The following is a 26,733-nucleotide window of genomic DNA, read 5'->3' on the forward strand; positions in this document are numbered from 1 at the left end:
GTCCGAGCTGCCGGCCCCCGTCTCACTCACTCACTCACTCACTCGCTTGTCTCCCGGTTTTTCTCACCAATCTGTCGTCCCTTCGCGTTGCTCCTCTGTGTGGCTCGTCCACGTTGCTCCTCAGTGTTGCTCATCTCATGCTGATCGTAGGGTCCGGTAGCCAGCAAATCCCGAGGGTCCCTCGAAGCCGGTGGTCGAGCTGTCCAGCTGTCCAGGGATCCCCTTCAGGTGTGGCTCTCCCGGACGAGCCCCCAAATGGAAATGAACAGGGTCTATGCCTTTATTAATGTTCAGCTCTTTATTAAAAAGTCAGCTCGGCAGGGGGCTGATGTAGCTTTCCAGTAGCCGAAGGGTGAGAAGGCGGCAGACTCTGTCCCTGAGTATCCGTGGCACGCTGGTAGCCGGAGGTGAAGAAGTGTCCAGTCTGTATCTGCAGTCCCCCATCCTCTCTCCTTCCCTCCTGGCACACTGGTGGCCACAGGGTGGGGGGATGTGCAGAGCCTGATGCCAAGATCCAGCAACAGCTATCCCTCTCCTGCCTTCCTGGTAACACCAGGGAGAGTGTCTGATTCCTTGTTCCTGCTTCCCACAGCCCAGTCCAGTCTGGTCCTCTGCAGGCTATGGTGACAGGTCAGACACAGACCAGGGATGTGGTTCCCTTTTCCCCAACCAGCTCACCCATCCAGCCCCCTCCACTGTGCCCAGCCTTCCATTTAGGGGTGTTTTCATCCCCAAAACGCCCTCCTATGATTCCACTGGTCTCCCTATTTTGCATCCCAGTCTTAGAATGGTAGTGAGGGTGGGGCAGTAGGTGATTCCCAGAATCAATTAGCTAAATAACATTTCAGTGTCAGTACTTTGTTGGAGCCAAGTGTCCCAGCCAGGCTGTTTCGTTCATAACAGCCCCACCCTGGATACCCTGCTCTGGGAAACAGGGACACCAGCCAGATGATCTGGGGAGCTCCCCCTTGGCTTCTCCCCTGCTGCCTCGCTCCCTGGAATATTTCAGCTTCAGGGAAAGAAAGGATTTGGCTTTTTATTCCTCAGGGAACCAAGTGCTTCAGCAGGGTCACCTTGCAAATGCATCCGCACAGCATTTTCTCCTCTGCTTCAGCCACCACAAGTGAGGGATCATCTTCCATGGGCTCATCCAGCATCAAAAGCCTGAGGGAGAGGTCTCAGGAGCAGAAGGGAGAGGAAAGTCACCCCATGGTTATCGAGGTCTCCACACAAAGGGGGGTTTGCAGGGAGATCTGGAGCCTGTGATGAGACCCAGGAGCTCTCTGAGTGTTTGTTTTCATCCCTAGAAATCCCTGCTGAAAATCACTAGATTTGCTTCCTTCCCTGCTAAAAATCACTTGATTTGCTTCCTTCCAGCTCTTCCTTAAAAGCCTGTTGTGGATTAATTGGACACGGTGTGAGGAGCTGGCTGTGAGTGCTCAGAGGAGCGAGGTTGCTCTGAAGTCATCCTCAGGTTTTTCTTTTGCCACCAAATGCCTCCCTTCCAGGGCTGTCCCCCCCACCCCCAGCATCCAGCCTCCTCTAGGGGCTCTGTTCCCATGCCAGCTGGAGGCTTGATGGCTTGTTTTGTAGAAAACCTTGGTAGAAACACCTTCAGTGAGGATCACAATGGATTCCCTGGAATTCTGCCCTGGGTGCTGGGATTTGCTGGTGTTCTGAGCACACCTGGCTCAGCAGTCCCGTTCAGGGTTTGGATTTCCTTGTTTGCTGGATCCTTTATTTTTTTTTTACCTTAATAGCCTGAGGTGACTTAATCAGGCCTGATCCTTCACAAAAAGAGAGTGTGCATGGCTGGAAATACAGGGAGATGATGATGATCATCATCCCCTGCACTGGGAAATGCAACTCCCTTTCCATGTTCACAGCATGAGCCACTCAAGCCTCCTTTCAAAAGCCCTTTTTTTTTTTTGGCAACAGGTTTTACCCAAAGCATCCCCTGGGGCTCCTCTCTTCACAGCTCTGCAGGTTTAATCCACTGCTGGAATTCAGGGGCTTCTGAGCAACAAATGGCACCTTTGGGCTTAAAAAAAGTTTATTATTATGAGGGTGGGGGAAAGAAGGATGTAAAAGTATGTTTTTCCCAAGAGGTGGCTGATTACAGGTTTTGGGGTGGAAGGACCCTGATGTCCAAGTGAAGAGGAAGAGGGCTCTGGCAGAGGGGAGAAAGGTGTAATTTTTTTACTGTTTAACAGCCTCACTCGGTGTTGGGATGCTGGGAGTGACGCTGGTTGTGGTTTGCCCTTCCTCCCCGTGCCCCTCCCTGGGTCATGCAGCCCTGAATCACCCTCCTGCTCTGCTGAGATCATCTCCAAGGGGTTGGGACCAGCCCAGCCCCCCTTCAGCAGCCTCTGGGGTTTGGCTGTGCATTCCTGCCCTGCTTTGATGCCCCTCCACCAAACATTAATTAAAGCTTCCAGCTCTGTTGCATTGTCCAGCACAAATTGAGTCCCTGGGGCTAAACCACAGAGGGATGCTTGGATCTGCCCCAGTGAAGCAGGGACTATGTCTCCCCCTCCCCTAAAATAATCCAGGCTGGTGGCATTCCTGGGAAGAAATCTGCTCCTTTTGTTCAGACTGGTTTTTGAGGACAGGCTCAATAAGCCAGGCAGGAGCTGGCCAGGGGGATTTGGGATTTGCTCCATGACTTGCTTTTATCATCCTAAACAATCAGATCTGGCACAGGAGACCTTTCACCCTTCCTTAGATAAAGGGAATTGGTGCTCCCTCCCTCCAGCTTCTTCCAGAAGTGTCCTGCACCACATGCAGGAGGGTAGAAGCTCTTCCTGGTTAAAAAACAGGAACAGGCAACTCCCTGGCCAGAAACAAGAAAATCCATGTCTGCAGAGACATGAGAATAACCCAAAAATCAACCAAAATGCTCATAGGGCCTGTGAAAAAAAAAGTCTGTCCTGCCCTTTGTGTCAGACATTTTGGCAACCCCTTTTCCCCCCGGTTTCATCCCACTCACCACCTATACATAACTCCTGAAAACACCTCTGGAGGTGATAATTAATCTGAGCGCTCTGTGCCTGCTCCAGCTCAAATTGCCTGGGCTTGCTGGTGCCAGCTCCCTGTCACCCTCAGGCAGTGCCAGGGATCCAAACTGCCATGGGATAGGACATCTGCAGTGCCAAACCCTCTGGAATGCTGCAGGGAGAGCTCTGGGTGATGATGCAGGGGCCGAGGCATGTTCTGAACCCCATCCCATGGTTGTTCCCACAGCATTATCCCTGCACTGGACCCCGGGCTGGACCATCACAAAGGCAATCCCAAAGCTTTTTTTTTTTTTTTTTTTTTTTTTTTTTTTTTTTTTTTTGTGGATGCATGTGGGTTTGGGTGGTTTTTGTTAAAATGAGGCTGGTGCTGCTCCTGGCAGGTTGGCTTCCCTCGTCCACACTCCTCAGGGAAGTGGGATGCACTCCTCATCTTCTCAAGTCATGCTTCCATGATTTCCCACTGTGGGAAATGAGCTCCTGGAAAACCTCCCCAAACTGGGGTCATGGCTGGGCACCAGCAGCAGTAAGTATTTATTTTTTACAAAGCAACCTGAAAGGTAGATTAACAAATAAATGAATTAAATGATTACTTGCATGTCTGAGCGTGAGCATCCAAGGGAGAGTGTCCAGGGCAAGGGAACCACCTGTGGGTGGAGCCCTGCACAGGTAAGGAAGTGGAAGTGTTCCTGTGCCTGTGAATAACCAGGATATTTATTTATAAAGGACATACTTCTAAGGGGGAATGGCTTTCAGCTGACAGAGAATAGGTTTAGATGGAATATTAGGAAGAAATTCTTCCCTCTAAGGGTGGTGAGGTTACCCAGGGAAGCTGTGGCTGCCCTTAGGGCCCTGGAAATGTCCAAGGCCAGGTTGGATAGGGCTTGGACACCTCAGTGTGTCCCTGTGGGCCAGGGGTCTCCATGGACCCCCACACTGGGGAACTGGAGGAGCCTGAGATCCACCCAGAGCTCCCGTGGCAGTGGGAAAACCTCGCTGCTGCCCTTGGGGACTGGGCTAAGGCTGAGAAGCCCTGTGGCTGCAGAAAAATGCCAGCAATTCCTGTCATTTCCCGTGGTCTGGCTGGTGGGAAGCAGAGAGAGATGCTGGCTGCATCCTCCCCCCAGAGCCAGGGCTGCTGTGTCCCCCAGGACATCCCATCCCAAAACCAGAGAGCTTTGTGGCCCTATTTTGCAGCTGGGGTGGGTCTGAGAAGTCCAGAAGAGCTGGAAAGCAGTACTGTCTCTTTCCCACACTTACTGGATGTTAAAATCCAGGGTAAAATAAGACAAACACTCAAAAGGTCCCTGGGTGGGAACAGAAATCACCAGCTCTGGCGGGGGAAGCTGGAGGTGGGAGGTGTTTGTACCCCTGTTCTCCAAGGGCAGTGAGAACATTTTGGTTGCTGCCTTTTCCCTGAGATTTGAAAGATTTGCTGAGAAAGCTCAGGCTGCTGCCTGGGGCTCTGAGGAGCCTGGGAAGAGCAGCAATGTTTGATTCTGCCTCAGTTTCCCCTTCTGGGAAGTGCCCCAGTGTCAGCTCCGGTGCTTTAAACTGGGCTGTGGCTGTGGCAGTGGATTTCTCCATCTCCCAGCAAGTGAAGCTCGGCTGGAGGCTCTGCCCTGTTTTTTGACTCTGTATGGCCCCCAGTTAAGGGGCAATAAGAGGGAACATCATGCCCTGATTAACCCTTCCTGGAAAGGTTTGGGGAGCCTGAGCTGTGATGCTGATCCAGCGCCTTCCTCCGAGGCAGAGCCACTTGTTCCAAGTGCTTTGGCTCCTAATTGGCTCTGGGAATCCTCTCCTGGCAGCAGTGTCCATATTCCTGGAGCACGGGCTGGGGGATGAACAAGTTCCCGTGGAGTTCCAGCCATCCCCCTGGGCTGGCTCGCTGGGAAGGGTGGCCTCGTCCCTGCCGCTGCCTCTGGGTGATCCCAGAGTGTCCTCTGCTGGGCACAGGGATGCTTCTCCAGCCCTGGCCCTCCACGTTCCTTCTCCAAGGGAAAATCAAGAGCAGGGTAAAGCAGTGAGGGTGAGGAGAGAGAAGGGAGGAAGAAGATACCTGGATTCTGCTGTTGTTTTTCCTTGGCTGTGTTAAAAATATTTCTGAAATGAAATAAGTCATGGGATGGGCATTTTGAAAATTCCTTCCTTTCAGTTTTACTTCCCCTGCATAAGGGGGTTGGAGCTTCAATTGGGATATTTTTATATTTTTTTCCCTCAGCTGTGCTCCTCTGATCTGAAATCAAAGAGTTCTCCCCTTGCCCATGCAGAGAAAGTCACTGGCTTGATCCAGAGCCAGTTTGCAGCAGGGCACTCGGAGAACTTCTCCTCAGGACGTTTTGAAGTGGGTTTTTCTTTGGCACTGGACATGTCTGGGAGCCAGGGATGCTCAGAGAGGTCTGGAGCCACCCTGGCTGTGCTGTGACAGCCCTGAGAGGTCTCATAGGGTTCTCCTTTCCAGCTGTCACCAGAGCCACGGGAACAGCCAGAGCTGTCACCTCAGAACGTGCGGAGCTGCAGCAGCTGCATTTCCCAAGCAGCTCAGCCCTCACACACCGTGCTGAGTCTGCACACCCCAAAGAAAGGTTTCCTTCTGTTTGTGGTGGGCAGGAGGAGGGGAAGAAAAGTGCTGGGCAAGTTGTGGGCGGGGTGAGTGTCCAGGAGATTTGAGCACCGCAGTGAGGACAGGCCAAGGACAGAGACTGCTTTGGACTTCACACAGCTCCCTCTGAAATCCCTGCTTTTCCAAACAGCCAAAGAGCAGGTACTCAGCAGGACACCTGTGCTGCCCTGATGTACTGGGATCCCCCAGCTCAAAGCCTGGAATATTCACCTGGGAGCTGTGGCAGCCTCAGGATGTCACCTCTCAGCAAGCACCAAGTCACCAGGCAGCAGGGACAGGAATGCTGAGAATGGGGTTTGTGTATCAAGTTGGCTTTCACACTGTGGAGGATTCAATCTGTCCCTTCTCCAGCTCTTTTTCCATGAACAAGCAAGCATCCCCCCATAACTCTCAAGACAGAAAACACAGCAGCCTTTATTTTTAGTGTTTGGGGTTTATTTATAGGGTTGGGGTTTGGGGTCTTTCCGTGAGCATCACTTACAAAGAGAAAATCAGTTGTGGGGGTTTATAAGCAATGCTTACAAAGATCTCCTCATCAGCAGGTGAGCTCCAGCTACAGCACATCTGCCTGATGGGCAATTTGGGGGAAACGCCAGTGGTTTTCCAGCAGCTTGGTTTTGTTCAGGGTCTTGTTAACGCCCACAAAGATGTGCATCGAGCTTGGCTTGCATTACAGGGACTGTGAGTGTACAACATTTGCTTCTTCTACAACAGCAGCCACAGAGATTTCAAACAGAAATCTGACTAGATGGTTCTCCTAAAGTCCTCCAAAATCCCTATATATCTCTGCTGCAGGTGGAGGTTAAAAAATGTCACTGAGAGTCCTCTGCACACCGACAGATGGAAGCCAGGGGCCAGGGATTTCACACTCAGACCTTTCCAAATGACTGCAGCACTCCTTCACAAGACATTTTTAACAACTCATTCTTAATTAAAAGGCCAAAATTAGATCAGCGGAACAACCCTTCTTGTGCTGCTATTTCAAAGGATCCCTATCATTCCTTGACTGACAATCACAGTGTTTTATTCATTGCAGTGAAATTCCATCTGTTCCCTGACCCTGCTGCTGGGTCTGGAGCAGGAGCCCTGCCACCGACCACCGTCCCCAGGTGCTAGTGGGACTTAGCTTTGGTGGCCTTCCGCGTCCTGCCCTTCTTGCAGAAGCAGCTGCGGCAGCAGCAGAGGCAGCACTTGAAGGAGATGAAAAGGAAGAGGAGGGTGATGGCCACCAGGAAGGCGATGACGTCCAGCGAGTGGTACTGCACCCAGTTGAGGTCATGGGCGGCGGGGCGCAGGTGAGGGGCCCCCTTGTGCCTCATCACAAACTCCACCCAGTGCACGGCCAGGTCCAGAGGGTGGATGGGTCTGTCCAGGTGCAGGTCAGAGAGGCGCTGGATGTTCTCCTTGTACCTGCCAAGAGAACGTAGAATCTTTAAACCCTTCTGGGAAATCCCAAGGGCCTTGTCTTGGAAGAATATAGAGTCTCCACCTAGGCTTAAAGAGAAGACTTCTGCCATGGAGCCTTGCAACACCAGGATCCACCCCAGTTCCTTTCCCCGTGTCCCAAATTCTTGCATTTTTTCCTTTCCCTGTTTCCTCGTTGGTTGTGGTATCCCTGGTGGCCGGCCCCATCTTCCCTGTAGGCCAATGCCCTTTGCCCTGCCCTTTGTGCTGCCCCTGTGCCCTCAGACCATTGGCCACTGACCCCTGCTTAACCTTGTGCAGAGCACATGGCCAGGTCTTTGTCCCTGGCTTCCCCTTCATCATGCAAAAATAAATCTTGCTGGAACTGACCATTTAAAGGCCCTTCTGCCCCTCTTGGCTGAGCTGGCCATGAGTGGCCTTGACTGCCTTGCCTGAATGCTCACCCAAGTGGCTTTTCCACAGGAAATGCTGCAGCCACCATCTAAATCCCACACTGTACAAGAGAAGGCATTGTTCTAACATGAAGCTGATGCCTTAGGATTTTAGGTTTTTTTGGTTTTTTAATCCTGTACTGCTTAGGGTGTAACTCAAAAACTCCATAGCTTGTCTGCTGCTGTTCTCCCCGTTTAGTCAGGCAAAACAATTCCTCTGGGCCTGAAACTCAAGGACACCCTACAGCCTCCAGCCCTGAAAAATGTAAACAACAGTGAATTTGGTGGGAGCAAACTGGGGATATGTGACCTCATTACCTGATGCTGTAATTGGGATATTGACCCCTGATGTGTGATTGTGAACCAAACTTATAATTGTCTCAAAACCTCGTGACCATCATCTATCTTTGGTGTAACCTCTGGCTTCTGACTGGCCAAGGTGTGCCTATTGAAGGCCTTTAATAAATACCCACTTTATTCTTTTAATCTTGTCTAGCCTCTGTTCTAGGTAGCCGCTCCAAGGCATCAGTTTTATGGCACCCCAGATGGGACAAGAAAACTTCTGGAAAGCCCTTAGACCAGATTAAAATCCAGCTTTTTAAAAATACCCACTTAATTCTCTTAATCTTTTCTAGCCTTTGTTCAAGTAGCCACTCCAAGGCATCAGTATCACAGGGTGGGGTGGGTTGGAAGGACCTTCAAGCTCATCCCTCATGGGCAGGGGTACCTTCCACCAGGCCAGGTTACCCCAGTCTCCATCCAGGACACTTCCATGGATGGAGCAGATGCAGCTCTGGTGTGACTGAGCCCCTTGAGAAGGATAATGGCAAAATTAGAGACCCAGGAAGTGACAAAAAAAAAAAAAAAAAAAAAAAGGGGAAAGCTCAGTTTGAGTGAGCTCTCAGCAAAATCTCTGGGATGAAGGTTGAAAGGGGAGACTGGGGGTAGAAAAGCTGGCCAGCTTTTCCAGCTGCATGACTATTGCTTTTGTTAGTAGTAGTGTTACTGCTCTTATTGCCGTAAAAATTGGGTAGGAAACAATGTCAATAAGCTGCTATTTCTCAGGAGTGTGGTGGAGTTCCTTAGTTCTTGGCATCCTCAAAAGGGAGCAGGGAAAAGCTCTTATGTTTGAACAAAATCTCTGTGCTGCCTTTAAACCCCTTGGGTACACTGACTGCAGCCCTGTGATGTTGCCTGGGCTTCCTCAGCGCGTCCCTGCAGGCTCTTCCTGCTCTGTGCTGGGATTGTCCAGCTTTGCTGAGCCAGGCAAGGCTCTCTGTGATCACAGAATTCCTCATGAAACCGGGGGGGGGGTGGGGGGGGGGAGGGAAATGCCTGAGAAAACTCACCTGTAAGATAAATGAGTGATAAACATGTTTGATAACCCCTTTTCAGGCTTCCCACTGACTTGTGTCACCACAGGTTTGGGATCAAAGCTCTTTGCCACTTGTGTCAAAGCCCTCTCTGTCACTGCCTTGGCTTTAAGAAGGTGACACATTTTTTTGGCAACTTGATTTCTTTCATCACATTCCCAACCCATCTCCCTTGCTCCCTGCAGCCTCCCTTCTCAGCCACTTCTTGTCCCCTAAAGGGGACAGCCTGAAGTTAACCCAGGGTAAGCATCAGCTTCTCCATGGAAGCAGCTATCAAATCTAAACTTTTGATAAAAGAAGCAATTTAGGAAGAGAAAAACAGCGTGTTAAGCTGGAAGTGAATGTGCTGGGGCTGCACAGTAAGAAGGAGGAAGGCTGTGCCTCCGGTACTGACTTTTTGTCATTGATCACTGCTTTCAGGGCGTTAGAAATGTCGTTGGAAGTCATCTCCAGGATGTTCAGGGTCAGTCCTGCTCCCCGGGACTCCACTCGCTTGGCATTGTCCATCTGGTCCCCAAACAGAGGCATCAGCACCATGGGCACTGCATTGCAGATTCCCTCATAAACACCATGGGAGCCTCCGTGGGTGATGAAGGCACGAGTCTTGGGGTGGGCTGTGGAGGGAAACAGGCTCGTGTTAGCTTGTGTAAGGCTTGCTTAGTTCCTGAAATTACTGACTCCCAGCAACACGTCCCTGGGGAAAAACCATACACCAAAAAAGAGCTGTGGTTGGGATAAATCAAGGATTTGGGACTGTTGGTCAGACTTAGGGATTGGAGCTTTGTAGACTTCTGTCTTGGTTTTGGGTAACCCTCCAACTTTAGGATTAAACCAGAGCCAGGAGAGGTTAAAAAGGATGTTACCACCAATTGGTTTTTCACAATCTCTTCCATGGTAGTAAAGGTCTCTCACAGCTGAACCTGTTCTGTTACAAACAAATCCTGGCAACAATTCCACCACTTGAAAAGCCCAAAGACCTATGTGGAAGTGCTGCCTTGAGGACCATTAAGTTTCTTTTCAGGCCAGAAGACAGGACCAAAACACAGCTGGTTGTTGAGACTGCTTAGTCACACATAAAGGCTTTGACTTTGACTGGTACTGCAGTGTTCGAAAACCTTTTCAAACAGAGTTGTTTCATAATTCAGTGATTCCCAGCTAAGTTCCTAAAGGACAAGTTCTGACTCCAACAGCAAAGGAAGGTTTGTGACCCACACTGCTGGGTCAGGGGATGGTAACTCACACCTGACTCACAGATGATGTCCTTAGGGCCTCACCAGCACAAGCCTGGTGTCAGCCCAGGCGTGTCAGACTTACCCAGGAGGTCGTTCTGAGGCAGCCACTTGACGAGCTTCACGTTCTTGGGCAGGTTGGGGGGTGCCTTGCCTGTGTAGCGCCAGAGGACCTGGCAAGGGAAGCAAAGCCCACGTCAGATCCCAGCAGCAGAAGGCAGGGAGGACCTGAGAACACTGTGGAGCTGCTCTGCTGGAAAGGGAAGAGGGGATTGGTACCATCTGTGGGACTTTTCCCAAGCCCTCCGCAATTTCCATGGCTTTCTTCATGGGAATCTCGGACACCATGGAGCCCAGCGAGAAGACAACGATGCCGTGTTCTCCAGAGGCATTCACCATAGCTTCAAATTCCTGCCAAGGGAAAGCAAGCCTTTAGTCAAAGCCCTTTGTCTTGTCAGAGGCTGGAATTGCTACTGCATTCCCACAAAACTCTCTGGAAAGGCAACAGAACAAGCAGTGAGCACAACAAAATTAAGACTTGGAAAATGAGTTGTTATTGACAGTTCTGCATTACAGCCAGCACAGCCAGCAGCTCCAGGGATGGGATTCTCCCCCTCTCATGAGACCACACCTGGATCCTACATCCAGCTCCAGGGTCATCAACATGTGAAGGACATAGGACTGTTGGTGCAAGTCCAGAGGAGAACCATGGAGCTGACAAGGTGTCAGGAGCTCCTCCCTTATGGGGACAGGCTGGGATATCCTCTTCAGCATGGAGCAGAGAAGATTATTGTGTGGAGAACTCAGAGCCCAGTGCCTGAAGAGGCCCAGAAGGAATCCGGAGAACTCTTCATGAAGAACTGGAGTGACGGGACAGGGAGTAATGGGTTCAAAACCAAAAGAGGTTTTTGTGTTAGGTATCAGGAAGAAATTCTTCTCTCTGAGGGTGGGGAGACCTCACAGGCCTCTGGTACAGGGTGCCCGGAGAAGCTGTGGCTGCCCCCGGATCTCTGACAGTGTCCAAGGGGAGGATGGATGGGGTTTGGAGCCACCTGGGATCATGGAAGGCGTCCCTGCCTATGGCCGGGGATTTCACTGCATGGGCTTTAATATCCCTTCCACCTCAACCTGTTCTATGATCCTAAAGAAAATGGGTCTTTAGGAAGTAAAAATGGGCACAATTAACCCAGCCTGGATTCAGAGCTGATGTTCTTCTTTCCAGGCCATGCAGCTACAAGAGAGAATTAAAATCCTGGAAGAGGGTTCTGACAGCAGGTAACTCAAATTTCTAATATCTGGATTTATTGTATCTGCTTTGGGTGTGATAACACTGAACTGCTGCCAGTTTTGTCTCTCTTTTGTTTGAGTGATTTAAATAATAGAAGATCTAGCACTGGAATCCAGGAACAAAAAGATTCCAATGAAGCAGAAAAAAACAGCCCAAGGCTGGAGCAAAAATTCTTTGACTTAGAAAAACATTTGGTAGCGCCAAGGAAGGAGAGGCAAAACTGGAGAAAATTGTTGCAGGCATCAAAGTTAATTAAGGGGAATACAATGAACTAAATGTTCCTGTAAGTCTGGCAATTGCCATGTTATCTCTGGGATCTGAGGGGATAACCAGAGAATCATGGAATACTTTGGGTTGGAAGGGACTTTAAAGATCATCTCATTCCAATTCCCTGCCATGGGCAGGGACAACAGAGACCGACTCTGTCAGTTTATGTTCTTTTCCATATTTTTGTGGCTGTCCCAATGCATATTTAATCCTATTTATATTCTGTGGAACATGAGTTTTACTTTGTTTTTTCAGATGTTTTAGAATTCCAAGGTCCAACTTGTTGCTCAGAAGTTCTCCTATTATGAGGAAACTTTTTGCAGACCTGCTTTGGGGATACACCGATTATTTTAGTAGTAGCTTTAATGGGTACCTGCTCATACTTTTATAAAATATCTGCAGTGGAGACTCATGCAAAAATAAGAGAATTAGGAGAATTTGTTAATGGAAAGTGGGAGATATCCCATACTGAGGAATTTTGGCACAGTTGAAGCAAAATACAGTTACAGTGCAGAGTATTTTACACAAACGTGGCAGAAGTGCTGCTTCTCTGGTGGTGGAGATTTAATTAGAGCCTGCCTGAAGTGTCTGAAGTTCATGAAACATCCTCAGTTGGAAAGGACCCACAAGGATCATTGATCCAACCCCTGGCCCTGCACAGACACCCCAACAACCCCACCCTGGGCATCCCTGAGAGCATTGTCCAAATGCTTCTGGAACTCTGTCAGCCTTGGGGCTGTGCCCATTCCCTGGGGAGCCTGGGCCGTGCCCAGCACCCTCTGGAGGAAGAACCTTTACTAAAATCTAACCTAAACATCCCAAACACAGCTCCAGCCGCTCCCTCAGGTGCTGTCCCTGTCACAAAGAGCAGAGATGGGAGCTGTCCCTCCACTGCCCCTCTTAATGAAGCTGTAAACAGGAAAAAGGAAAAGGGAATGGAAACAGACAGGGAAAAACTGGAAGAGAAAAAGATTTTTTTTTTTTTTTTTTTTTTTTTTTTTTTTTTTTTGTGCAGGTTTGACTAGGAATGCAGAAGTAAGTGTACCACGAAGTAACTTTTCCCTCATTGTTGAAGGGATGCAGCCGCGCAAAATGCATTCCCAGCCACTTCCACCTGGCATAATTTATTCCAGCCTGGGAGCTCCATCTCCTGGAGAGAGCTCACAGCGCACCCACAGCTAAATTCAGAATAAAAACGGGAACTAACCTGGGATAGTTTGCTTTCCCGAGTGCAGCCTGTTCCTCCGACCAAGACCATGTTGGGCATGAGGGGCCTGGGGTACTCAAAGACAAAGTCATATTTCATAAGCCAAACAGCGGCATGGCTGAACAGCTTGGGCATGGTCGCCTCCCGCTGCAAGAACTCCTGGATCAAGGGATCGTAGGGGGAATAAAGGACAGAGCAGGCCAGGGAGCTGCCCAGGGTGGCCAGGAGGTTGCCCAGGCGCTGCCAGAAGGACATGCGGTCCGTGGAGCGCGTGAAGAACCGCGGGACGTAGGAAGGAGGGCTGGGACACATGGTGGCCTGGAATTCCAGGCTGCATGGCAGCCCCCGCAGGAAGTACACGGAGGGCAGAGACAGATGTTCTGCCAGTATCTGCCCACATGGGAAGAAGGGATCCATAAAGATGGCATCAAATTTGCTTCCCTCGAGGTATTGGATCAGCTCTTTTTCGGACAGGAGACGTTTGCAGGAATCCAAGAACATGCTTGTAAAATTGGCAATTTTGGAGAGTTTTTCCAAGAAGGGATGAGGCATGAAACTCCTGTGGCCCATCTCTTTAAACTCGGCCTCCACAAACTCCTTGGTGTAGGACACAGGGTAGGTTTTCAAGGTGTAAACTGGGGATGAATGGATCCGCAAATTTATCTCCGGTGCAACCACCACAATTTTGTGTCCCTTGTCCCTGAGCTTCTCTACGACTGGGTACATGCTGAGCCAGTGGCTGCCATCAATGGGTATGACCAAGAGCTTCCCACCTTCACCAGAGGTCCACAGCAGCAGGAAAAACACAGTCCAAGAGGCAAGAAAAAGAAATCCTGGCTTTGGAGAAACCATTTCTCTGGTGCTGCTAGCGAAGTTATAAACGACAGTGAAATTGCAGCTGGGGATGAGGAATGAATCATGGGGTTCTTCCCACTTGAATTTTAACTAAGGTGGGTCTTTAATTTTTAACAGGCAGAAATTGGGGTAATTTTTAACTGTGGGTAAATATTGGGTTTATCATCTGTGCACAGGGAAGGATTTCAGTGAGTGGCTGCCATGAGGTGAAGTTGAATGTTTGGACCGACACCAGAAGGGAGGAGTGACAGTCTGTGGGGCTGAGAGGCTGAATGAGAGCCATGAATGGGGCTGACCCAGCAATCACTACATCATTAACATCCAGTTAATAATCAACCCCCTACCTTGAGTCCACTGCACCGATTGGACACGGAGCTCAGCACAAATCTGACCTTTGGATTGCTTTGTGCCCCCAGAGCGTAACCAAGAAGCTAAGATTGACAGAGGTTTGATAGAGTGAGTTGTAAAGGTTTATCTCCAATTTGTTGTTCTGTCACAGTTAGAGTGAGTTATCAAAGTGAAAGCCCTGAATTTACAGTAGTAAATGTGTTGTAAGCAGAGCAATAATGCCTGCTGTTGCAACACCACAATGTCTGAAAACTGAAAGAATAACCCAGGATATCTGCACTATTTGCACATCACAAGGGGAATCTGAACAAGGGACAGTAAGTACAATCCTGAAGGCTTCCTTTCCCAACCATCCTCTTATTTGCTATCTTGCACGGCTGCTTGCAGAATCCAGAGGCAACAGAGCTCCCTCTGCCATCCTTGCACAGCCCCGGTTTTGGGCTGTCAGCACACATGGAATCACAGAATATCCTCCGTTAGAATTTCCTGACCCACAAGGATCATTGATCCAATCCCTGGCCCTGCACAGACAGCCCAACAATCCCACCCTGGGCATCCCTGAGAGCATTGTTCAAACACTTCTGGATCTCTGGCAGCCTTGGGGCCATACCCATTCCCCAGGGGACCTGGTCAGTGCCCCAGCATTGTCTAGGGGAAGAACCTTTTCCTAAAACCCAGCCTGACCCCCTCTCCTGATCTTTTGTGCTTCGCTCAGCTTCATGTTCAGTGGCGCAGCAAAAGTGCCTGGGTGTTAATTCTATACTTTCAATTTTTGTCCAATCAAATCTCCTGCAATTAACAGGCATTCCACATTCCTTAGGGTTATTAAATCCTCTGACCTATAATTAGTTTGTCATTTATCTGGATATAGAGCATGCCATGAGTGATGGTGACAACTCGACCTAAGCTCTCCTGTAGAGAAACCCTTCAGCAAACCTAGTGATCATCTCAAAGCCTAAGATTCCCACTCCCATGCCATCCTAGGATTTGATCACACTCTGCCTCAAGCACACAAATATCACTACAGGAAACACTTAAAAAAACCACATCTTGAACAAGCACCAACACCACCCTCAGGGTAAGCAACGACAAACCTTTGAGAGTGGCTTCTTCTGCAGACAGTTGATGCCTCCAATATAGACCATGTTGGGCATGATGGGGCGTGGATACTCAAAAACAAAGTCATATCTCATCAGCCAAACTGATGCTTGGCTGAACAGCTCCTGTATCGTTACATCCCTCTGCAGGAATTCGGAGGCCAAGCTCTCATATTTCAAATAAAACAGGTGGCAAAGCAAAGGCTCTGAGAGGCCAATCAGGAAATTCTTCATGCGCTCTGGGAATGTCATGTGGTCGGAAAGAGAGGATAAAGTCTTGGGCACGTAGGACACAGGGCTGGGAGACTGGGCGGCTTTGTAGTCTAAGGTACAAGGAAGGCCACGCATGAAGTACACAGAGGGGAGGGAGAGATACTCAGCCAGAATTGGCCCACAGGGCAGCACAGGGTCCATCATGATGGCATTGAATTTGCTGTCCTGCAGGTACTTCATGAGTTCTTTGTCAGATAAGAGATGCTGACAAGCAGAAGTGAACATGTTGGTCAGCTCTGTGATGTTGCTGAGTAAAAATGAGAGAGTGAGGGTCTCAAAGCTATTTTCCCCCAGCTTCTGGTAGTATTGGTCCACATACTCCTGGGTGTAAGGCACTGAATACGTTTTGATGGTGAAGGACTGGGAGCTTTTCAAGAGCAAGGCAGCATCAGGAACTACGGCCACGATTTCATGCCCCTTCTCCCAAAGTTTCTCCAGGACCATCTGCATACTCAGCCAGTGACTTCCATCCTGAGGCACCACCAAGAGTTTCCCACCATCTGCCAGACTCCAGAAAGCAAGGAAAAACACAAGCCCAGCATGTACGTGGTGCCTCCACATAACTGTCATGGGGCAGGAAAAGAAACAAGCTGCTCCTCCTTAAGTTGTTCAGCAGCATACAAAGAAAAATCTCCTTGTACCTCATTTATATTGTGGTAGACTTCCATGTTTTATCTCTTCAAAATGTTTACTGATAAAAGTTATTTGAGTTCAAAGACCATATTGCTGATAAAAGCCTTGATTAAAGTGCTGTCAAGGCACCTATGCTTTGGTATGCATTTAGGTTATCTCATATTATTCAGAATAATCAGTAGAAAAAGCAGGTGTTCATGGAGGGGTTTTGCTGTGTCAGGGTTGTTTCAAGTGACCCACTATGCACTCAACTGTCCTGGGCCAGATTCAAGTCAGTAATCAAATTTATGACCACTCCACACAGCTTCTATCACAAGAGCTGTGTCGCACTGTTGACAAGAAAGAGCTAACCCCCCAGTCTTTGCTCAGGAAGGTGGCTGGAGTCTACAGAGAATGTCCTCCATGGCATGACAGGCTCCACATATGGAGCAGCAGAGTCACCAAAGTTTGGGTAACACATTAACCAACCACCTTTCACTTTTTTAGCAAAGCAGTGATAGAGCAGAAAGTTTGTACTCCAGAGGGGCTATCAGAGTTCATTGGTGAGTGGCTAAACATCTTTTTGAAAGCAGTGATGCAGCAGAATATACAGCTCTTGCTCAAGAGGGGCCATGGGAGTTCAGGGTGAGAGGCTATGGGACAAATGGGCTTGAAAGTTCTTAATAACAGTCCCTTTCCCAAACTTCAGAAGGCTTGGCTGTGGTATGTGGAAGTCCACACTCATGGACAGAAGGGCCTGGCCAAGCAGATCTCACCTGCCATTAAGGTATATTCCACATGGGTAGGGAAAAGATGCGTGCCAAATGTTTGGAAGTCTACAAAAGCAATGCAAGATACAGGAATGGTACCTGGACAAGAACTGGCTGGAGAAGACAGATTCTTTTAGACCCTCCAACCAAGCACTCCTGAACAGAATGAGCTCTGAGTGGTTTCTCCAGTCCTGGAAGAGTTCTCTTGGAGCAGGTAGGAATGATGGGAAATCTGATCCATGCAATGGCTACCTTTGCCAAAGGCACCTGAGTGTGATAAATACACTCCAAGGCTAATCCTAAGTGTTATTCCAAGATTAAGACTAAGTGTGTCCTAAAATGTTCATTTGGAGAAGAGGTCCTCCATGTGGCCTATTAAAGAAAAGGGGTTCTTAAAAGCCAGCAAGAAGGACTGTAATGTTTATGGAAAATGCACTAAATAGGAAGGAATTTCATACATCAGAGGCAGTGTTTAGAATGGACATTAGGAAAAATTTCTTCATGGAAAGGGTTGTCAAGCACTGGAAGGAGCCATCCAGGCAGTGGTGAAATCAACAGCCCTGGAAGCATGGGGCACTTGGGGCCAAGGTTTAGTGATAGACCTGGCAGTGCTGGATTAATGGTTGGGCTCTGATTTTAAAGGGCTTTTCCAGCCTTAAAAGTTCCATGATTTGGTGCAGTCCCATTCTGCAGCTGGTGAAGCAGAACTGTGGCTCTAGCTGGCAGTGGGGTAGCCTTGAAAAATCAAAAATGACAGGAGGTGGAGGCAAGGGATTCCCACCTGCCAGGGATGCATTTCCACATTTCTGTGGTAAAACAATCTCAAATAATGAGGTGAAGCAGCATTCAGCAATCCTTAAGGTGGCAGTACATACTCAGGTAGTGAACTCAGAGTTGCAGAAATACTCTTATCCTGCATAAAGACCCGTCAAATCCTCATTTTTGGTACATAATCACTCCCACCTAGTTAAGTTCTGCTAACATTTCAGCCAAACTTGCATCATCTGTGAGACACTAAAACAAAACCCTATAAAACAATACTAAAGAGGTAAGAAAATCCCCTCAACCCAAACCCTTGAGGCCAAGCTCAGAAAAATTTGGAAAAAAAAAAAGAAGTTCACAAAAGTTCAGCAAAAGTTCATAGAAGTTGTGACACTGGATTTTTGAGCAGCACATGAACACCCTCCACATGTTTACGAGTGCAGAGACTGAAGTCCACAAGTCCAGCCCATTCTAAAGGTGAGACAGCAGGAGAAAGTCAAGGAAAAGTAGGGAACTGAGTGCCAAGGTTGTAAGCTGGAAACAATACAGCAAATATCCGAGCTGAGGGAATCCATGATTATCTCTCCTGTAAGCCTACAAATCCTGGCAGGCAGACTGTACCTCTTATTGACCCCCTAAGCCCCTTTTAAATTCAGAGAATTTGTCTACAAAAAAAAAAAAAAACTGTGCCTCTTGAGAGGCTGATTTGGGTTTTTTTGGGCCACAGTGTGAAAAAATACCCCACTTTGTTTGCTCTAAGCTTGCTGCATTTCAGTGTTAGTCATAGCACGAATATTGGGAGAAATTATCAGTTCCCCTTGCTCCTTTAGCTATGATTTTCCAGATTTTACAGACATCTGCCATAATTCTTTTCATGGGTTTAGCTGTGCAGTTTATTCCCCCTTTGCTTTTCTAGCCTGAGTACCAAGTTTGAATCCTCTTAAAAATCCTCCATTTTTACTGTGTGAGATTGGACTTTTTCTGAAATATCAGACTTATCTCAGCATTTTGTAAAGCAAATATCTGAAAAACCCAACAGGAATAGTAATTATTAAAAATAAAATCTAAGAGGATACTCTGCAAACCACAAAATCTATTTGAAAACACATTAAAAAACAGCTGACGTGAATTCATATTAAAAAGAATAAAGTAACTTATACTTTGTTTTTTCTATGCTAGATATAAATTTAACTAAGGAACATCACTGGCCTGGGATATACGAGCTGGAAAAATGAGCCTACAAAAGGCTCATGAAGGTCAACAAAGGCGGATGCAAAGTTTTGCCTCTGGAATTGGATAATTCCATGCCACAGGACAGGTGCACTACAGCTTGAATGCAGGAGATGACAAAAAGTTAAAGAAAAAATTAGATTGACAGTGACAGGACAAGAGGCAACAATCACAAGCTGCAACATGCAAAATTCAAATTGGATACAGGAATCAATTGGATATAATAAGGTGTGTTCACTTATTATTAAAATTTGACAAGACAAAGAAAGCAACAACCTGAACTGGACATATTCTGACAGGAGGATCTCAGAGAGGCTTCTAATGTCCTTCCAGGTGTACATGTTTTATGAGTCTATGACAATTCAAAGCACTGAAAATACTTCTTTAAGGAAAGAAAAAAAAAAAAAAGACAGAATTGTTGAGGAAATCAGCCTTCTCAAATTAAAGTGTGTCTTGCACCACACCAAAAGCCTACTCCAAAGCTAAAGCTGCCTTGGAGCAGAGGCACAGAGCCAGTGGAGAGTCTCCCAGAACTAATTCCATATACAACACTTTCTCCACCTTCTACTCTGATAATCCTTCACAGATACTAGAACCTGCAAAGCATGAGCAGTTTGAAATCCTCCTTTCTAACAAAAGCTGAGTTTCATCTTCCCAGAGATTTCCAAAGCCTCAAAGAACAACAAGAGAAAACTGCATGTGACCAACCTGATTTAGCTTCTTGTAAGCACAATTTACTCCACTAATCAAAACCATGTTGGGCATCAAGGGTTTTGGGAAGTGCAAGACAAAGTCCAGCTTCATGAGCCAAATGGAAGCCTGGCGCAGGAGATCTGGCACAGTCACCTCCTGCTTGAGGAATTCTGAAGCCAGTTCTGCATAAGGTTGGAAGACAACATCGCAGAGGAAAAAATTTGGGATGTCGTAGACCATGTTCTTCACCCGCTGGAGAAAGGTCATGTGGTCTGTAAGTTCTGTAAATACTCTGGGGACGTAGGAAGGGGGATTGGGGCACTGGGTGGCTTGATATTCCAAACCACATGGAATTTGCTGCAGGAAATACACGGAAGGTAGGGAAAGATACTTGGCCAGTATTGCCCCACAGGGGAGGATAGGGTCTGTGAGGATGGCATCAAACCTGCTCTCCTCAAGGTAACTGATGAGCTCCTTGTTGTAAATTAAGTGTGTGCAGGTGGCCAGGAAGAGAGCAGAGGTCTTCTTTGCCTGTTGGTACTGCCTAATAACTCTTTCCAGAAAAGGTCCTCCTTTAAATAAATCCATTACTGACCCTTTGAAAACTTTGTCCATCTCTTCCTGAGTGAAAGGCACAGGGTATGTTTTCATCACAATGGTCTTGGATGGTTTGATGTGTAGGGAGACTTCAGGTGCCACCACAACCACCTCGTGTCCCTTCTGCTGGAGCAGGACCAGTAATTCCCGCATGCTCAGCCAGTGGCTCCCATCCACCGGCACCACCAGGAGCTTCCCAGCAGCAGCCAGACCCAGCAGGGACAGGAGCAGAAGCACAACTGGTGGAGAAGCTCTGAGCCCCAGGGCCATTCCTGCAGGGATCAGCTGAGTGCCTCCAAGGAAGGAAATCCCTGGCAGCACCGGAGCACTGGCCCTCGCTCTGCGATTCTAGGCAATCTGTGCCACAGCCCAGCCTTGTATCCTTGCTTTATCTGCTGTGTGGTAAATGTGTAATCACTGGTGTGATAAAAGGCTGAATAACCAGCAGCAAAGTTCATGCAGCTGATCAATGGGGGGGATGCACCAGATAAGCCTTGTGTTTTATAACAAAACCTTTGGTACATTTGTCACCTTTGGGCATCACCTGCCAAGCCACTGTAGCCCCTTGAGACCTCTGAAACTTGCTGTTACACCTCACACAGTCATCCCCAAGGCAAAATTTTCCTAGATCTGCCAGCAAACAGAGAGACTGCTTCTCAGCCTGAGAGCCCCCAGCCAGCCACCTTCCTCCAAATTCCAGATTTGGAAATACCCGGGTGATGAAACCCAAAAATTCCCCAGCAAAGAAAGGCGTAGTGAGGCAACAAGGACAGAAGCCTGAGGTGCATTTCTCAGTATACACCCAACTACAGGGGTCAATTTGCTAATTGGGGATTGCACGTGACTGCAAGACTTTGACAGCCCCACAGACTCGTGCATCACTCAGTAAGAGAGCACCAAGTTACACAAAGTTACACAAAATGGTTCTGGATATGTGAAATGAAATCAGCAAATGCAGAGCACACTTTAGAGGTCAGAAGGTACAGGACTACTGCGTACAAATGGAAAGGGAGAGAAAAATATATGAGCATTCATCCAACCACCCATCATGGGAACTTGATTCCCATCTGCAACACAAGACTCAAGGCTCCCAAACACAGAAATCAATCACAGCAAAATTAAAAACTGAGTGCAACCCACCTGCGGCAGCTCCTTGTGAGCACAGTTTGCTCCTCCAATTGGAATGATGTTGGGCATCAAGGGTCTTGGATACTCTAGAACAAAATCTGACCTCAGGAGCCAAACTGAGCCCTTCCGTAAGAGATCCTGCACAGTCACCTCCCTCTGCAGGAACTCCGAAGCCAGTTTTGAGTAGGGTTCAAAGACAAAATCACAGAGGAAAAGGTTTTGGGTGTCAAAGAGCAGATTCTTCACCCGCTGGAAAAAGGTCATTTGGTCTGTAAATTGTGAAAATCCCCTGGGCACATAGGAAGGAGGATTGGGACACTGAGTGGCTTCAAAATCGTACCCACATGGGATTCCCCGTAAGAAATACACAGCAGGAAGTGAAAGATGCTCAGCCAGGATCACCCCACAAGGTACTACAGGGTCTGTAAGGATGGCATCAAACTTGCTCTCCTTAAAGTACCTGATGAGCATCTTGTTCTGCAGAATGTGTTCACAACTGCTGACTGCCAAATTACTGAGTCTTTTCATATGATGGTACAATTTAAGAAATCTTTACAGAAAAGGTCCTTCTGCAAATTTAGTGTGTGGAAACACCTTGAAATCTTTCTCCATCTCTTCCTGGGTGATAGGGCCTGAATGCCTTTTCATCATAAAGTTCTTTGATGGTTTGATGTGCAAAGTGACTTCAGGTGCCACCACAACCACCTCATGTCCCCTCTGCCTCAGGAGGTCCACCACTTCTCTCATGCTCAGCCAGTGGTTCCTGTCCACTGGCACCACCAGGAGCTTCCCAGCAGCAGCCAGACCCAGCAGGGACAGGAGCAGAAGCACAACTGGTGGAGAAGCTCTGAGCCCCAGGGCCATTCCTGCAGGGATCAGCTGAGTGCTTCCAAGGAAGGAAATCCCTGGCAGCACTGGAGCACCCACTCTGTGCTTTCAAGCAATCTGTGTCACAGCCCAACTTTGGATTCTTGCTTTATGTTCTCTGTGGTAAATACATAATCACTGGTGTGATAAATCACATAGAACTGCCATGTCCATAGAATGACCAGATAACTCCCATGTATCTATCAGAGGAACAGTAAAGACTGGCCCTGGAGGAAGGCAGGTGTCACTCTGGGAATGCACTGTGGTTCCTTCCCTCTGGGTGGACCTTCTGCATGTTCAGGAGATGTGTCAGGAGATGTGAAGATGTGTCCCATGCACGTCACGCTTGGGACCAGCAGAAGCTTCTCCTTTCCCCCAGGCAAGGTCTGTCCCCTCTCCCTCTCTCTCACAAAACTCATCTCTAGGAGACCCAGAACCCACAGCAGCTGTGGAACAGCTTTTTTAAGATTATTTCTATACTGAGAAGACAGAGAAGATGGAAGGACGATGCCAGGTTTCTACCGAAAATGTGACCCACATCAAGCAGCACTTCCAGTGCCGCAGACCTGCCTCAGAGAATGCAAGGGCTGGGTTTGTGAGCTAGGAGGCTCAAGCAGAGATTTATCTGCACTTTTGAAATGGGACTTCCCAAAGAACAATTCAGGGCATAATTCTGGTGTTATTTTTGTCCCTGGCAAAGCACCCATGGTGTCTAGCAGTGGTGGAGTTGTATGAATGATCGCATGGCCAATCCCAGTGTGCACAGGGATGTCTGCCAGATGTCACAGCCACCCCCACACTTGGGGACCGGTGGAATTGCCACAGCAGCTTTGGGATGCCACCCTACACCACATGAATCCTAAGGAACATGAGTGAAGAGAAAGCCAGGGCAACAAAAGCACTCACCCAACTTGCCATTTTCTCCACTGGAGCAGCAGAGGAGGCTCTCAGGAGGAACAGTGCCCAGGGCTCTTGCCAGCATCCAAGGGAACCCAAAGTTTGGCATCATCACCAAGGCTGCACCCTAACCCAAACCATCAGTGCCAGTCAAGCCATACTGGATGTGTCAAATCAGACCTGCTTCAGGCATTAGAGTTGGGCACTCTGCTGGTAGAATCAATGTCCCACCACAGACCTTCACAAGAAAAGCCTGGTGATTCCCTTCAACAGGGCACCCTTTAAAGGCCAGAAGGAACAGCTGTCTACACATGAAGTGGAAGTCAGGAAAAAGGAGAGAGAAACAGTTCCTTTTATGAGGATTCACCTCACTCATCAGAAACAGAAACTCAAAGCCTATTGCATAACAAAATTTCCCCCTTCCTGAACACAGAAATCAATCATGGCATGGATTAAAATAGTGTGACTCACCTGAGGCAGCTCCTTGTGAGCACAGTTTACTCCTCCAATTGGAATGATGTTGGGCATCAAAGGCCTTGGATACTCTAGAACAAAATCTGACCTCAGGAGCCAAACTGAAGCTTGGCGTAAGAGATCCTGCACAGTCACGTCTTGCTGCAGGAACTCTGAAGCCAGTTTTGAGAATGGGTCAAAGGCAAAATCACAGAGAAAAATATCTGGGATGTCATGAAGTAGATTCTTCACCCGCTGGAAAAAGGTCATTTGGTCTGTAAATTGTGAAAATCCCCTGGGCACATAGGAAGGGGGCCTGGGACACTGAGTGGCTTCAAAATCAAACCCACATGGGATTCCCCGTAAGAAATACACAGCAGGAAGTGAAAGGTGCTTTGCCAGGATTGCCCCACAAAGTAGGACAGGGTCTGTAAGGATGGCATCAAACTTGCTCTCCTCAAGGTAGCTGATGAGCTCTTTGTTCTGCAGCAGCTGCTCACAGCTGGTGACCCCAAAGTTAGTGATTCTTTTGATTCCTTGGTATGCTTTAACAAATCTTTCCAGAAAAGATCCTTGTTCAAATGAAAAATGAAAAAATGCCTGGAATTCTTTCTTCAAATCTTCCTTTGTGTAAGGGACTGAGTACATTTTCATCATAAAGTTCTTTGATGGTTTGATGTGCAAAGTGACTTCAGGTGCCACCACAACCACCTCGTGTCCCCTCTGCCTCAGGAGGTCCACCACTTCCCGCATGCTCAGCCAGTGGCTCCCATCCACTGGCACCACCAGGAGCTTCCCAGCAGCAGCCAGACCCAGCAGGGACAGGAGCAGAAGCACAACTGGTGGAGAAGCTCTGAGTCCCAGGGCCATTCCTGCAGCTGAGTGCCACCACAGAAAGAGATCCCCAGCTCAGTGGTTTTAAGTGATTTGGTCTCTGGTTTTTATAGATGATCTTTAGATTTATTTGCGTTTGGTAAATATTTAAATATGGACGTGACAAAGGTGGCAGAAAAGGTTAAGGTTCATCTTATTTGGCAGACACAAATCAGGGCCAGAGCTACTCTGGGAAACACCCCCATCTCTCTATTGGAGCAACACTGGCTTTGGAGGAATGCTGCCTGGTTATGTAGGGAGAAAGTCAGGAAGTCCAAGGTGCAGGTGGGCCTGAACTTTTCCAGGGGTGAAAATAACAACAAGAAAGGCCACTAGAGGTCTGTCAACCACAACAGGAAGGTTAAAGGGCGTCTTTCTCCCCCAGCAAGCAAGACTAGGAAACTGGAAACAATGGACAAGGTAAAGGCTGAGGGACTCAAGAACTTTCCTGGCTTCAGCCTTCACTGACAACCTCTCTTCCCACACCTCTTGAGTGGATGGATGGCAAGATGTGGCAGGGGAGAAAAATTCCACCCAGTGTAAGAGAAGATCAAGGGCATCATTGGTGACCACTTGAGGAACCCAAACATAAGGGCACCTGATGACCCAAACACATGGGACCCCATGAGATGTATCCCAGAGTCCTGAGAAATTGGTTGATGGAGTTGCCAAGGCACTTTCCATGATATTTGAAAAGTCCTGGCAGTCAGGTGAAGTCACAGTGAGACTGGGAAAAGGGAAAAAATGCACCCACCTTTAAAAAGGACAGAAAGGACTCACCCGGGGAACTACCAGCATGTCAACCTCACCTCTCCTGGGAAGATCATGGAACAGACCCTCCTAGGAGACATTCTATGATTTAAGTGAGTCATCCTTCAACAAGTGGTCTGCTCAAAAAAGGAAACAGATAATTAATTTTCCAAGCATGAATTTTCAGTGTAAGATAATTCCTCCCCTCTTGCCATTCCGTATCATTTTCTGTTTGCAAAATATTAGAAAAAACATTAAAGCTTCACACGGGGAATGGTCTGGATTCTTCACCAGTTTTATATTGTGACACTGCAAGAAAGATGGAAAATTGGATATCAAAGTTCATTTCCCTGCAAGGCTTCTTTTTGGATGGATGAAGTAGGGACTGGAAGAAGGAAGGACATGGACATGGTTTTTGCCAGCTTTACTTAAAACTGAATTAGGCAACTCAGAAATACCATTCTAGATCAGTTTTGGAAGAGTTTGCCCCTGGGCCATGAAAGCAAACAATATTAATGCACAGACAGGATTTGCAGACAAGCCCTAATCATGAAAATTATTGCACAGTAGTAATTTTGACAATAAAGTCATTTAGTGTAGTGGTTAATAGCATACACCAGAATATTTTTAAGGACATTTATCAAACTACTGTGGCTCTAGGCACATCCTTTGTAGGGAAACTTTTGGGAAGGCAGCATAAAGCTCTTGTAGATACAGACGCTGCCAGAGCAACCAGAACATTATCTACCACTTGGTGCATTATGATGCTTCATTTCTAAATTATGAAAGGGTGGATCTATTAACCAAAATGATTCCCTGTTTTTAAAAATCAATTGAGACAGTAAAACCAATTCATAGACAGAGTTACAGACACACAAAGCATTTGCAAACAGCATTAAACATTTCTATATTTTACCACAGCAATCACTGAGCCTGAGATAATGGCTTTTTCCTTCCACAGTTTATACCTTCAATAAAATTATGTTGGGTATCACTGGTCTTATAGACAAGTAATATAATAATTGGCTCTCACAATTGAGAAATAGATATTATGCGGATGTTAAAATGTATAGTAATGGTACAGGAATATGTCCTCTCATAGTCCTCTTTCACCTCCCCCTTGTAATAGCCTTAGTAGTGAGGGCATTTAGAGAAGGCTGGCTTGTTACCAGAAGGCGTGGCATAACAACACCTGAGGTCAAATCAAGGTGTAAGAAAGTGATCTCCACCAACGGACAGCAGAGAAGGAGTTGACTGTCAAAACTTTGGGAGGTGCTAAAGATATAAAAGGCAGAAAATCCGTTTTGTAGTTGAGCATGTGGATGATAATCACAGGAGCTCCCAGTGCTGTGTTTTTTCCTTATTTAGTGCTTTTGTTGTATCTTTTCTTAAGGTTTAATAAACCTTTAAAAATTTTTAAAGGCGAGCAAGTTGTTTCTCACACTGGCATGGGACACTCAAACCAAAAATCAGTTAATTCAAGTCAAATGGATCCATGGCTTAAGAGCTCCTCCACTGTTACTTGTCTGTGAAGAACATCTGAGGCTCAAAGTTTAAATGGGAAATAGGCAAAATGGCAAAGAAAGGAATCTATGAATTTGAGAACTAGTTTGCCATATTCTGGATAAATGCCATGTGGTCTGAGCTGTCCATAAATGTTTCTGGGAC

The 26,733-nt window shown here is 47.6% G+C and overlaps 1 protein-coding gene and 1 pseudogene across 7 annotated transcripts in view; both read right to left on the reverse strand.

Moving 5' to 3' along the window:
- Window positions 1–6,053: 6,053 nt before the first annotated feature.
- Window positions 6,054–26,733, reverse strand: part of LOC110475456 (UDP-glucuronosyltransferase 1A1) — a 31,738-nt gene continuing 11,058 nt past the window's right edge. For 2 of the 7 annotated variants that reach the window (XM_021539624.2, XM_021539621.2), the window contains exons 2-5: window positions 10,378–10,509; window positions 10,184–10,271; window positions 9,264–9,483; window positions 6,054–7,050 (exon numbers count right to left, since the gene is read on the reverse strand). In XM_021539624.2, coding sequence (XP_021395299.1) covers window positions 6,753–7,050; window positions 9,264–9,483; window positions 10,184–10,271; window positions 10,378–10,509 — 738 coding nt within the window. In that variant the 3' untranslated portion in view covers window positions 6,054–6,752. Of the gene's footprint in view, window positions 7,051–9,263; window positions 9,484–10,183; window positions 10,272–10,377; window positions 10,510–12,860; window positions 13,790–15,157; window positions 15,437–19,606; window positions 20,370–23,460; window positions 24,606–26,733 lie in introns of those variants that run through there. The other 5 variants (XM_021539625.3, XM_077785198.1, XM_077785197.1 and 2 more) reach the window with 5 other exon arrangements.
- Window positions 21,153–22,136, reverse strand: LOC144246710 (UDP-glucuronosyltransferase 1A1 pseudogene; annotated as a pseudogene).

This window comes from Lonchura striata, chromosome 8 (assembly GCF_046129695.1).
Source record: "Lonchura striata isolate bLonStr1 chromosome 8, bLonStr1.mat, whole genome shotgun sequence".
Classification (NCBI taxonomy): Eukaryota; Metazoa; Chordata; class Aves; order Passeriformes; family Estrildidae; genus Lonchura; species Lonchura striata.